Below are 13,059 nucleotides of genomic sequence, written 5' to 3'. Positions count from 1 at the left end.
AATTAATAGTTCTTCTTGAGCAGCTAATTTCTGTAGAGCACTCTACTAAACTCTTGGGAGAGTACAGTACAGTTGATAGGTTCGATCCCCACAGAGCACTGTACTAAGCGCTTGGGAAGTACAAGTTGGCAACATATAGAGAAGGCTGATGAAGTCTTCTTTGGTCAATTCATCAAAGCAGTTTTGGGTCAAGACTGGAGGGGTTGGGAGATTTTAACTACCAAGTTATAGCTGCAATTTGGTGGCGGCCCTGAGAGTCACAAAGACTTTGGGGTAGTAGTGGAGATCGTTTCCTGGGCACTGTTGTAAGGAAACCTGGTCGAGGTCTCCAGGGCCCGGGATCCCACCCACCAACAAATTGGATCGCACGACAACCGGACAGAATTTAGGTGACCTGCCCAGCGCCAAAGAGGGCAGGTCGAAGCTTTATTGCAGATTTAAATCTGGGCTACCGCCTTATAGTAAGGCTTGGGAAGCGGCAGCAGCCCACGAGCACAACTTTACATCCTTTATAGGGGTCTGGGGAGCGGTTATGCAAATGTTCCTTCCTTGTTTTACTGGCCTGGTTGCCCAAGGGGCCGTTAGGCTGACGGTAACCGCCCTGCCAGGTGCTTCCCGATAAGGGGGTTGGGGCCGGGCTGCAGGCCAGAAGTTCTGGCTCCCTGCCCAACCGCGTGACAAGGCATTTTCCACAAATTGGAGTCTGTCTAACAAGATGGAGTCTGTCTAGTTGTAGAGACTCAAGCCTCTTCAAGCCTCACATTCCCCACTGCTTTTTGTCAGTGAAGGGCAAATCTTTGACCGATCAGCAAAGCGTGGGTACAGAAGCCAAACGCAAGGTTACGCGGGGGAGGGGTCCTCAGAGGGCACCGGCTGATACGGGGACATCAGGGCCAGGACTTTAATAGCCTGCAGCCTGTCCTGGAGCATGCGCGCGCCAGTTCTAAACAGGCAGGGGCCGATAGACAACACAAGGATCAACGCAAACAAGGGGCCCAGAAGTGGCAGCAGATAAGGGAGGAGCCCATTGAAGCCGCTCCAGAGGGGGTTGTTGGCCAGCTCCTGCCGCCGCACGGCCAAGTCCTCCTGGAGCTTGCGGATCTTGTCCCGAACGATCCCGGATTTATTAGCGTAGAAGCAACAATGTTCCCTTAGGGCTAGGCAGATCCCGCCCTGTTCAGCCGTCAGCAGGTCTAGACCCCTCCGGTTCTGTAGGACCACCGTAGCAAGGGAGTCAATCTGGTCCTGTAGATCGCGGATGGTGCCTGAAAGAGCCTGGACATCCTCAATGAGCTGGGTGGACAGTTTATGGTAGGAGTGGACCGATACCCCTAGACCCGTCGCTCCCGTGCCCGCACCGGCCAACCCAAGGCCCAGGAGTAGGGGGAGAAACTGAATGGCTCTCTTGTGTCTACCGGCGATGTAATCCAGGCTGGGGAGTGGAACAGGCTCGTCACCCGGAATGAGATCGATGTCAGGGAGTATGGAGGCCTGGACACAAAGACCCGTCCAGTTGGCGGGGAGGGCCGTAAAAGCCAAATTCCCAAGATTGGCGGTATCCTCCACCCACTCCCCTGTTGTATACTAGGTAAGCTGTCAAGCCGCCGTCACAAGTAACTGATCTCGTATAGGCGGTGGGTACGGTTGCACGGGCACCCCCTTGACAGCTACAGGGGGGTCCCCACAGGGCGGCTATCAGTGCTTCTTTGTTAGGGGGGGGGGCCCGAGGCCCCCCAGGACCCCAGGGAGGCAGCTGACTCCGAGCAAGGCTATGACGAACGTCTGGAGAGTTTTAACTTGAGAGGGGTGGAGGCTGGGTCGATTCTCCATGTTCCACCGCACTCTGGGGCACCCTTCAACCTGGTGTGGTGGATCCACGGGGTCTTACCAGCTACCTTCACGGCAGTGGGAGTGCTCAAAACGACAGTGAAGGGCCCGTCCCAACGGGGAGCGAGCTGCCGAGGGTCGGGTGTCTTTACGTAGACAAGGTCCCCAGGCTGGAAGAGGGGCTCCCTTTCTCGATGGACCTCCGCCCCAGGTTGCTGATCTGCCAAGGTCGTCCGGGCGAGGGACCGCGTGGCCTGCAGCGCCTGTAAGGACTTAAGCAAAGACCGATGGGTGACTTCGGCAAGCTGGTCAAGGCCGACTCGGGGCACCAGGGGGGGCCTCAGACCATAGACAATCTCAAAAGGGGACAGGCCTTCCCTCCCTGGTGTGCACCGGGCCCGGAAGAGGGCCTGGGGGAGAAGCGCAACCCAATCACCCCCAGTCTCCATCTTCAATTTGGTGATAGTTTCTTTCAAAGTCCGATTCATCCTTTCCACCTGCCCAGAACTCTGGGGCCGGTACGCACAGTGCAGTTTCCAGGTGATCCGGAGCGCGGAAGCCAGCTGCTGAGTTATCTTTGCAACAAAAGCCGGACCATTGTCAGACCCAATACGAAGTGGCAGTCCAAACCGCGGGACTAGATCATTTGCCAGGTGCTTGACGACAATCTGAGCCGTTTCCCCCCTCGCCGGGTAAGCCTCCACCCACCCGGAGAAGGTGTCCACCAGGACCAACAAGTACTTGTAGCCGCCCCGGGCTGGAGTCATTTCGGTAAAGTCAATTTCCCAATGTTCCCCAGGGGCCAGTCCTCGGTTGCGGACGTTCTCGGCCGAGCTGGCGGGGACGGATTGTGCATTCACCCGAGCGCAGGCCTCGCATCTGCGCACCACGTCTTTTACTGCCCCGTAGATGCCACAGATGAGGTAGTGCTTTCGTATGACCTCGGCCAGTTTGGATTCCCCAAGATGGGAAGCACGGTGGGTTTGCTCGACTATCCGCCTCCCTACTGCTTTTGGGAGTAGGATCCGCCCGTCAGGGAGTCGCCACCAGCCGGTCGGGTCAGCGGTTCCGCCAAGCCGCTGGCCGAGAGCTTCTTCCTCTTTCGTATACTGTGGGGTGTCCGCGGGGACCCAGTCGACTGGGGTACGGGGCGAGTCGTTCAGGGAGGCCTGAATCGCCGGTGACTTCTTAGCGACCTCCCGGGCTGTCTTGTCAGCCAGCCGGTTTCCCAAGGCTTCCAACGATTTACCTTGTTGGTGCCCTCTGCAGTGGATGACGGCGACACGCTTTGGCAGCCAGATGGCCGTTAGAAGAGCTAAAATTTCAGAGGCGTTTTTGATGGCCCTGCCCCCGGCGGTCAGCAGTCCCCTTTCCTTGTAGATCATTGCATGTACGTGCAGGGTAGCAAACGCATAACGGCTGTCGGTGTAGATGTTCACAGTCTTATCCCTGCTCCATTCCAGCGCCTTGGTTAAGGCTATAAGTTCAGCCCTCTGGGCCGACGTCCCTCTCGGGAGTGCCTCAGCCCAGACGATGGAGTTCGTTGTCACCACGGCCGCCCCCGCATACCTCAGGCCTTCCTTCACGTAGCTGCTTCCATCAGTGAAGAGCGTGGCCTCGGCGTCGGCAAGGGGTTGGTCAGTCAGATCCGGGCGGGTGGTGGTTAGGGCATCCAGGGTGTCCGCGCAGTGATGCAGGGGCAAGGAGTCGTCGGTTGCTGGCAGCAGGGTTGCGGGATTAAGTGCCGCAGTTTGCTTGAAGATCACCCGGGGTGGGTCCAGGAGCAGGACCTGATACTGGGTTACTCGAGCGTTGGTCAGCCACTTGTCCGGGGGCGTGCGCAGGAGACCCTCCAGGTTGTGAGATGAGGTGATCTCCAAACTCTGTTCGAAGGTCAACTTCGAGGCTTCCTTGGACAGGAGGGCGGCGGCTGCAATGGCCCGCAGACAGCGGGGCCATCCGGCGGCCACGGGGTCCAGTTTTCTTGAGAGATACGCCACTGGTCTCTTCCAGGGGCCGAGAGTCTGCATGAGCACCCCCTTGGCAACACCCTTGGCCTCGTCTACAAAAAGCTGGAAGGGCTTGTCCAGATTGGGCAGGGCCAGAGCAGGTGGTTGTAGCAGGGCCGTTTTCAACCGCTGGAAGGCTTCTTCTTCGGTACCGGTCCATCGTAGGGGGGCATCGCCCCCTCGGGTGGCGGCGTATAGGGGCTGTGCCAACTCCGCGAAGCTGGGGATCCAGAGCCTGCAGTAACCGACCGTGCCCAGGAACTCTCGTACCTGCTTCTTGGTCTTCGGGGCTGGGACCTGTAGGATGGCCTGGACCCGGCTCTGGGCCAACGTCCTGGTCCCGTCCTTGATCTTGAATCCCAAGTAAGTGACCTCCTCCTGGCACAGCTGGGCCTTGCTGCCTGACACGCGGTACCCCATTGATCCTAGAGCGACCAGCAGGTCCCTAGTAGCTTGGAGGCATTCATCTCGACTCCCGGCGGCAATCAAAAGGTCGTCCACGTACTGGAGGAGCGTCACTGTTGGGTGGTCAAATCGATATCCCTGCAAATCTCTACTCAAAGCTTCATCAAACAAGGTGGGGGAGTTCTTAAATCCCTGGGGCAGTCTGGTCCAGGTCAATTGGCCCGACTCTCCCTCCTCCATGTCTACCCATTCGAACGCAAACAGGAGTTGTGATTGACAAGTCAAAGGTATACAGAAGAATGCGTCTTTAAGGTCTAGGACCGAATACCATGTTCGGTCAGGTGGCAGAAGGCTGAGGAGAGTATAAGGGTTGGGAACAGTGGGGTGTATGGTTTCCACTCGCTTATTCACCTCCCTCAGGTCCTGTACCATGCGGTATTCCGAGGTCCCAGTTTTCCGGACGGGTAGGAGGGGGGTATTCCAAGGGGAGTGGACGGGTCTCAATATTCCTGCCTCCTTAAATTTCCGAATACTCCCCCTGAGGTTCCTCCTGGCCTCCAAACTTATAGGGTATTGCCTTATTCTGATCGGCAGGGCTGTGCTGGTAAGCTGGACATGCACGGGGACTTGGGTAGTAGCGAGTCCCGGGGGGTTCGATTCTGCCCATACTTCGGGGATATCCTCCCTCCATAAATCTAAGAGGGCGAGGTTCTGTGCAGGTTGTTCAACGAACAGACGATACTCCTCCACCAAGGGTGAGGACAGCAGTAACTTGCCTTCAGTTCTAATTTCAGGGGTCCCTGCTTCGGAAAATATGATGGTGGCCCTTAACTTGTGCAAGAGGTCCCGTCCCAACAGGGGGTCAGGGCATTCGGGAATAACTAGGAAGGAGTGTGTTACCAATCCCTTCCCTAGATCAACAATCCGACCTTCCGTTTTAGGGTACCTGCGCGTGGCCCCGGTGGCCCCAACAATAGTCACCGTGTCCTTTGTCACCGGACCAACGGGTTTCTGCACTACTGAATGGGTTGCCCCTGTGTCAACCAGAAAATCAATCAATTGCCCCCCGACTTTTAATTTTAGCCTGGGTTCCTGGAGGGCTGAGGGACCCCGACGGCCCTATTGAGTCTCCTCCTCTACCAGGACCGGGGCTGCGTCCCCTTTTAACTTGGGACAGTCCCGTTTCCAGTGCCCATTCTCCCTGCAGTAGGCACATTGGTCCTTTCCCAGGGGCAGTCTCTTCTGACCTGACCTGCCTCCCCGTCGTCTGCTCTCCGAATGTCCCTCTCGAGCTAGGAGGACCTTTGCCATTTTCTGGGTTAATTCATAAGTTGTTCTGGTAGGGTCCTCTCGTTGGTCAAAAACCTTCTGGGCTATGGCTACCAGCTCAGAGAGAGACTTTCCCTGAAACCCATCCATTTTTTGAATCTTTTTTTTTCTGATATCTGGGGCTGACTGCGACACGAATTGAATTACTATAGCTGCCTGATTATCAGGACTCCCAGGGTCTATGGGGGTCCAGGTCCGGTAGGCCTGATATAGTCGTTCCAGGTAGGCCGTAGGACTTTCCGTTGGCCCCTGCCGGACCTCGGTTATCTTAGAGAGATTAGTCGGCTTTCTGGCCGCCGCCCGTAGTCCCCGTAGGAGGATCTGGCGGTATTGGTTCAGATTGGCCTCCCCCCCGGGGTGTTGGGGTCCCAATCAGGCCTGCCAGAGGGGAACTGGGCCTCCACTTCCCTTGCATCAGTGCTCGGCTCACCGTGAATATTTCGGACCTCCTTTTTGCTCTCTGCTTTTACTCTTTCCCTTTCCTCCGTCGTAAACAAGACGCGGAGGAGCTGCTGGCAGTCGTCCCAAGTAGGTTGATGAGTGTAGAAGACTGACTCTAGTAAGTTAATTACCTCCTCCGGGGCTTGGGAAAAGGAAGGATTCTGGTTCTTCCAATTGTACAGATCTGACGTGGTAAAGGGAACATATGTCCGCACGGGCCGCCCCGTTTCATCCCTCTCTCCTGTTTCCCTCAGGGGATATATTCCCGAGACCCCCTGTGCCCCTCCTGTTGGCCCAAATCCAGTCCTACTTCGGGTGTGGGGGGGGCTTGGAGGACCGGTGGAGTCTGGTTGGGGAAAAACTTCTTCCTCAGGCGGGGCTGAGGGTTCCCTATAGGGGGGAGGGGGCGCTCGCGGAGGAGGCGCCCGTCCCCTCCTCGGGCTTTCCGGTTGCGTGGGGAGTACGGGAGGCTTGCGAGCAACTTTGGACCCTAGAGTGCTGGATACGAGGACCTTAGTGGCGCCGAGGGGTCGGCACCCGCAGTCCTTTAGGTACTTAGGGTTGTCTACTATAATATCTATCCAAATGGTGATGTATGGGATTTGGTCCGGGTGGCCTGGGTTTCCATCCACAACTCGGCGGACGGCAGCCGCCACCCCTATGTCTAGGGTCCCAGTGTCGGGCCAGCCAACCTTGAAGGCGGGCCATTCCAACTCGCAAAACCTGCGTAAGTCAAAGTTATTAACAGACACGCCATACTTATCAGCTCGCCGCTGGAAATCAGAGAAGTTTTTGAGCAAGCACCCTAACGGGCTCAAGGGGCCCTTTGACCTGCCCTGTCCCATCTTGGCCGAGAGGGAGAGGACGGCAAGTGCGAGCAGAAAAACTGGGAGACAAAAATACCTAAGAAGATGTTCCAACGGGCTTGAAGGGCCCTTTCCCCTTCCCCGTACCTGCCCGAAGATTAAAACATTACGCATGCGCCCCCCCTCCCCCGGTTTTAGCCGGGGTCCGCCGGCAATTCGCAAAGCGCACAAAGAACGAAAATGACAGACCAACAACAACCAAACAAACAGCCCAAAGAAACACACACGTCTCAAGGACAACTGTACTCGACCATGAGACCCAAACTCGGGGTCAGGGCGTCCCCTGATCCGAGTGGAGTCGGAACAAAGGCAGCGTCCTGCCGTTCCTATACTCCCAAACCCTCGCGAGGCCTGACAAAGTGACTCACCGGTACCGGGTTTGTTGCGCCGATCCCGAATGGCGGAGCGAAGGGGTCCGCCTAGAATGGTGGGGATCCCGGACGAGCCCCCAAATGTTGTAAGGAAACCTGGTCGAGGTCTCCAGGGCCCGGGATCCCACCCACCAACAAATTGGATCGCACGACAACCGGACAGAATTTAGGTGACCTGCCCAGCGCCAAAGAGGGCAGGTCGAAGCTTTATTGCAGATTTAAATCTGGGCTACCGCCTTATAGTAAGGCTTGGGAAGCGGCAGCAGCCCACGAGCACAACTTTACATCCTTTATAGGGGTCTGGGGAGCGGTTATGCAAATGTTCCTTCCTTGTTTTACTGGCCTGGTTGCCCAAGGGGCCGTTAGGCTGACGGTAACCGCCCTGCCAGGTGCTTCCCGATAAGGGGGTTGGGGCCGGGCTGCAGGCCAGAAGTTCTGGCTCCCTGCCCAACCGCGTGACAAGGCATTTTCCACAAATTGGAGTCTGTCTAACAAGATGGAGTCTGTCTAGTTGTAGAGACTCAAGCCTCTTCAAGCCTCACAGGCACCCGCCTTGAGCATCTAAAGGCGAGCGGATACCAGGATGGGTACCATCACGAGGTGGTCAAATTGAAGATCCATAGGGAAGGAAGGAAATAAGTTAATAGAACAAAGAAAAAAAACTCAAGAGAGCAAGAAGGATGCAATGGAGCAAAAACCTAGATGTAGTAATAGTAGTATTAGTAGCAGTAAGCACTTACTGTGTGCAAAGCACTGTATTAAGGCCTGGGGAAAAACATAAGTTTGAAAATTTGATAAGATCCCTGGCTCCCAAAAGGTTCAGAATCTAAGAATCCAAAGCGAGCTGAACTTGAGAAGCCATTCTGCAGGCTTAAGAACAGACAGTACTAGTGAAGAGGAAGACCAGACCAAGAAATGATGAATTTAAATGTCACCAAAGTGGAAATTAAACTACATAGCCTCAGAAGAGTCAAAAGGACTAACGCAGCTATTTAGGGGCAAGGTTAGTATAAATGAAATCTGGAAAAGAAAGAAAAAAGTATGAGATGTAAAAAGTGACAAAAAATGACCCTTCAATTATATGAAAGATAAGGGGAGCAGAGTCTCCTGCCACCCTCCCTCCCCCGGTCCTGCACAGACAGGAAGGGAACCTGTTAACTTATGACTGTGAAAAAACAGAGACTTTTGATTTCTGTTTTCACTTCTGTTTTCACAAAAAAATATCAAAAAATTAATAGCTGACCAGGACAAGTCCCTCTTAGGGTGAGAGGTTAGAAAGCCAAACTGGACTAAGGGAAAAAGAAGTCAAAAGGCTATATTTTGAAAAAAATGTATTTAAGGAAGGAACCTGAAGAGATGGCAGCAACATTTTAATAGTGTGCTGAGCTCACCTTCAACTGCAGCCATCGAGGAGGGAAAGGTTCTGCAAAACCTAGAAAACCGACTAACAAGCCCAAGATGTGTGTTTCTCCCGACGTCTGAGGAAGTTTTAGGGGCAGATGCGTTAAAACTGGCACCTCGTGGCACCTGGCAGACACTCATAGGGAGCAGTGTGGCTGAGTAAATAGAGCACGATCCCGGGGAGTCGGAAGGACCCGGGTTCTAAACCGAACTCCCCCACTGGTCTGCTGCTGTGTGACTGTGAGCAAGTCGCTTCACTTCTCTGTGTCTGTTGCCTCTTCTGTAGAATGGGGGATTGCGACTGTGAGCCCCAGGTGGGACATGGCCTATGTTCAACCTGATGAGCTCGTTTCCAACCCGGCGCTCGGTACTGTGCCGGGCACATAGTAAGTGCTTAATAGAAACCATTTCAAAAAAAAAAGAACTCATGAGTATGGAGAGATTCTGATCCTGAAACTCTTCTCCAAGCTTCTCCATTCCCTCCTCCACCTTCTCCTCCTAACCGTTCCCCATCCTCCCTCCCAACTCTGACATGAAAACCTCATGACTGAAATGTGTCAGCAAGACACAATGGGATTCTTTTTCATAAAGGAGCTGTGAGTTAGAAAGAGAAAGCCCCTCGCAGATGATGTGTAAGGAGAGTTGCGGTAAAGATTAGGGCATCGGAATCATGTGGCATTTTTCCAAGCTCAAACTAACGTAGCAAGAAGCAGCCCGTATTTCAATCGATCAGTAGTTCGAATTGAGCGCCTACTTTGTGCAGAGCCCTGGACTAAGACCTCGGCTGCGAACAGTAGCATCAGGGTTATGAGACATGATCTCTGCCCTCATTCATTCAATCAAATTTATTGAGCGCTTACCGTGTGCGGGGCATTGTACTAAGTGCTTGGGAGAGCACAGTACAACAATAAACAGACACATTCCCTGCCCACAACGAGCTTACAGTCTAGAGGCAAGGAGACAGATACTAACATAAAAAAATTAATTACAGATATGTACATAAGTGACTTTAAGGGGCATACAGGCTATCTCTTCCCAAATGACTTTCCTTGGGGAACCCTCGGGGCTGGAAAATGAGGGCAGGGGTAAGGCAGGGGGGATTTATTTGTTTATTTTACTTGTACATATCTATTCTATTTATTTTATTTTGTTAGTATGTTTGGTTTTGTTCTCCGTCTCCCCCGTTTAGACTGTGAACCCACTGTTGGGTAGGGACTGTCTCTATATGTTGCCAATTTGTACTTCCCAAGCGCTTAGTACAGTGCTCTGCACATAGTAAGCGCTCAATAAATACGATTGATGATGATGCAACAGGTGCAGGCAAATCTCCCATCTGTCGTGGCCAATTTTTCCACTCACCAGTAGAGAGGACCTAATCTGCATATCAGTTGTCAACAGTTAGCCTAAATTAATGTTTTGAACTTGAATTTTACCTTTACCAAGTAAACACATCATCCAAACTAGTCATGCTTTTCCTTTTACCCAGCAAAGACTTGGTAGTTATCTACTGTAAAGCATCATGGTTATTTAGATTGTTACAAAATTGTAGAGAGTAGTTTTTGCTGTTTCATGACATTCCCAAAATTCACCTTCCCCCATGACATCCATTCAAGAATTTTTAAAGTCACAAAACAAGTTTACCTGTAAATAAATAGGTTCTCCCCTGTAGACTGTATGCTCCTTGTGGGCAGGTAACATGGCTACCAACTGTGTGCTGTGCACACAGGAAGCACGCTCAATAAATACCATTGTTGGTTGCTGGATTTTCTTTCACCTCTCCCATTAATAGAAGCACCAAACAGATCTTTATTATCTTCTGTTCCTATAGGAAAAATCCCTGCTTTCCCCTGCTCTTGTCATCTTCCTCTTTGATTGGTCTTTGCTCTTTCAAGTCTTTTCTCACGTAATTTTTTTAATGGTATTTGTTAATCACTTACTATGTTCCAGGCATTGCTCACAACAAGCCTATCTGCTTGTCTGCTTGTCTTCTGCATGTGACCTTGATCAAATCCCTTCACTTCTCTGGGCCTCAATTACCTCATCTGTAAAGTGGGGACTAAGACTGTGAGCCCCATGTGGGATATGGACTGTGTCTATCTAGCTTCTATCTACCCCAACACTTAGTACAGTGCCTGCCACATAGCAGATATAAAAAAATTAAAATCTTGATTCAGTTCATTCATTCATTCATTCAATTGTATTTATTGAGCGCTTACTGTGTGCAGAGCACTGTACTAAGCACTTGGGAAGTACAAGTTGGCAACATATAGAGATGGTCGCTACCGAACAGTGGGCTCACAATCTAGAAGGGGGAGACAGAGAACAAAACAAAACATATTAACAAAATAAAATCAATAGAATAGATATGTACATGTAAAATAAATAAATAGAGTAATAAATATGTACAAATATATATACAGGTGCTGTGGGTAAGGGAAGGAGGTAAGGCAGGGGAGGAGGGGGAGAGAGGGATCAGGAGAATCATGGGAAGACGTGTGAAGGGCATAGGAGGCCAGTTGCTGCCTATTGTCAGATTTAGCAAGTTCCAAGAAAGGTTTGGGGTTTTAAGCCAGAAAAGGCAGTCCTGTGCCTCTGGACACCCCACCTCATCCACTCCCACACCCCTGTTTTGTTAGCTTCTTCTCCAGGACCTTTGAAAAAAAGCAAGCACCACTTCCAGCTGGACTAAATCTCCAACTATCTTCACTCTTTCCAAGCAAGCCTTGCCTGGAGGTAAATTGGAGCCCCAGAATTCAGTGGAATTCAACTGGGCAGCATTATTGCCTTGAAATTTAGTCAATGGGCCCATTGAATGTGTGTGGCTACATCTTTCTGCTTAAAGCTCTTGGAATTTTAGGTGTTCTGTAAAGTCCTTGAGGGTGGGGATCGAACCTATCAACTGTACTGTACTCTCCCAAGAGTTTAGTAGAGTGCTCTACAGAAATTAACTGCTCAAGAAGAACTATTAATTGATTGATTAGAAGATAGAATTTAATTTGATGTCTGTCTGCCCTAATAGATTGTCTCCTTCTGTAGATTATATGCTTCCTGTGAACTGGGATCACATCTATCAATTCCATTGTATGGAACTTTCCCAGGTGCTTAAAACAGTACTCTACATACAGTAAGCACTCAATAAATACCACTGATTGATGGATTGATTTAAATACACTGTGATAGTCCCAGGACCCAGCTGCTTATTAGATTGGGAGCTTCTGTGAGCAGGGCACCTATCAGTCAATGGTATTTATTGAGTGCTTACTGTGTGCAGAGTACTGTACTAACCACTTGGGCGAGTAGAACATAACAGAGTTGGTAGTCACATTCCTTGACCGCAACGGTCTTTACTGTATTGTTCTCAACTGCTTAGTACAGTCCTCGGCACACAGTAAGTGCTTCATAGTAGGGGGTGCAGAGAGAGGGCTGACAAGGGGGGGCATCAGAGGCTCAGACTCCCACTGTCTATCATATTCCCCTGCAGGTCAGGAGGTGGTGCGTACCTTGAATTCACAGTCCAGGACCCAATTGGCCTGAATTTAGGATTGGCCTTCTCTGTTGGACTTTGACAAAGTGGTAGAAGAGGCACTTTTACCCTAATTCCACCATTAGAGAATCAGAAACTACAGTGGGGAAAAAGAGGAAAAGCTGTTTGAAGATGAGGAAAATCTTGCTCACATCCTTCTCCCTTTATCAAATCCACCAGATTGCACCTCTCCCTTCTCCGTGACCCTCCTGAAAACATACCTCCTCCAGGAAATAGTCCCTGATTAAAGTGCACTTCCCAAGTCAAGTCCATCCAACAGCTGCCCTGAGCATTTTTGTTCCTGCATCTGCCCTTGGTCCATTTGCATAGTCTCCATTTGCACAACCTAACCCTTATTTATTTATTTCCTTCTTCATTTTGGCTAACAGGGACATTTTTTTAATATGGTACATGTTGAGCCCACTTACTATGTGCCAGGCACTGTACTAAGCACCGCCGACCTCGCTACTACACCCTGCCTCTGGCCTGGAATGCCCTCCCTTTTCATATCCAGCAGAGGGGTCTGCCCATACCGTTATTATCATTCTCTTGGAGCTTTGGGTGTGCACCTTTATGTGTCATCCATAGCCTGGCCTCCTGGCCAGCTGACCTTCTTGTTCATCTATGAAGATAGGCCACTAGGAAGCCCTTTTGGCCACACTGACCCCCCTCTTGTATCAACTGTTTTATGTTGATTCTTGTGTGCTCTAGGAAGGCTCGACAGCTGAAGAAAGCTTTCCAACACACCAAGGCCACGCGTCTTCCCCTGCTTTGCCAGCTGGAGGAGGACGGAGAGAAGCCTTGAAGGTTTGTAGCTTTCTGCATTTGTAAGACACCCCAATTTAAGTTGAAATTTAGGTTTGATTACTGAATATCCACAGCTGTGC

The 13,059-nt window shown here is 51.5% G+C and overlaps 1 protein-coding gene across 1 annotated transcript; it reads right to left on the bottom strand.

Annotated features, from left to right (window-relative positions):
- Positions 1-379: 379 nt before the first annotated feature.
- Positions 380-6,991, bottom strand: LOC119946658. Its single transcript, XM_038768076.1, has 6 exons — positions 6,965-6,991; positions 6,487-6,784; positions 6,322-6,401; positions 5,718-5,891; positions 1,896-5,360; positions 380-1,293 (listed from the first exon to the last, which is right to left on the bottom strand). The coding sequence occupies exons 1-6, from the start codon at positions 6,989-6,991 to the stop codon at positions 841-843; spliced, it is 4,497 nt and encodes a 1,498-aa protein (XP_038624004.1). The 3' UTR covers positions 380-840.
- Positions 6,992-13,059: the final 6,068 nt, after the last annotated feature.

Source organism: Tachyglossus aculeatus, chromosome Y2, assembly GCF_015852505.1.
Source record: "Tachyglossus aculeatus isolate mTacAcu1 chromosome Y2, mTacAcu1.pri, whole genome shotgun sequence".
NCBI lineage: Eukaryota > Metazoa > Chordata > Mammalia > Monotremata > Tachyglossidae > Tachyglossus > Tachyglossus aculeatus.
Note: the sequence above shows the minus strand (reverse complement) of the source record. Positions and strands in the feature narration are given on the sequence as shown.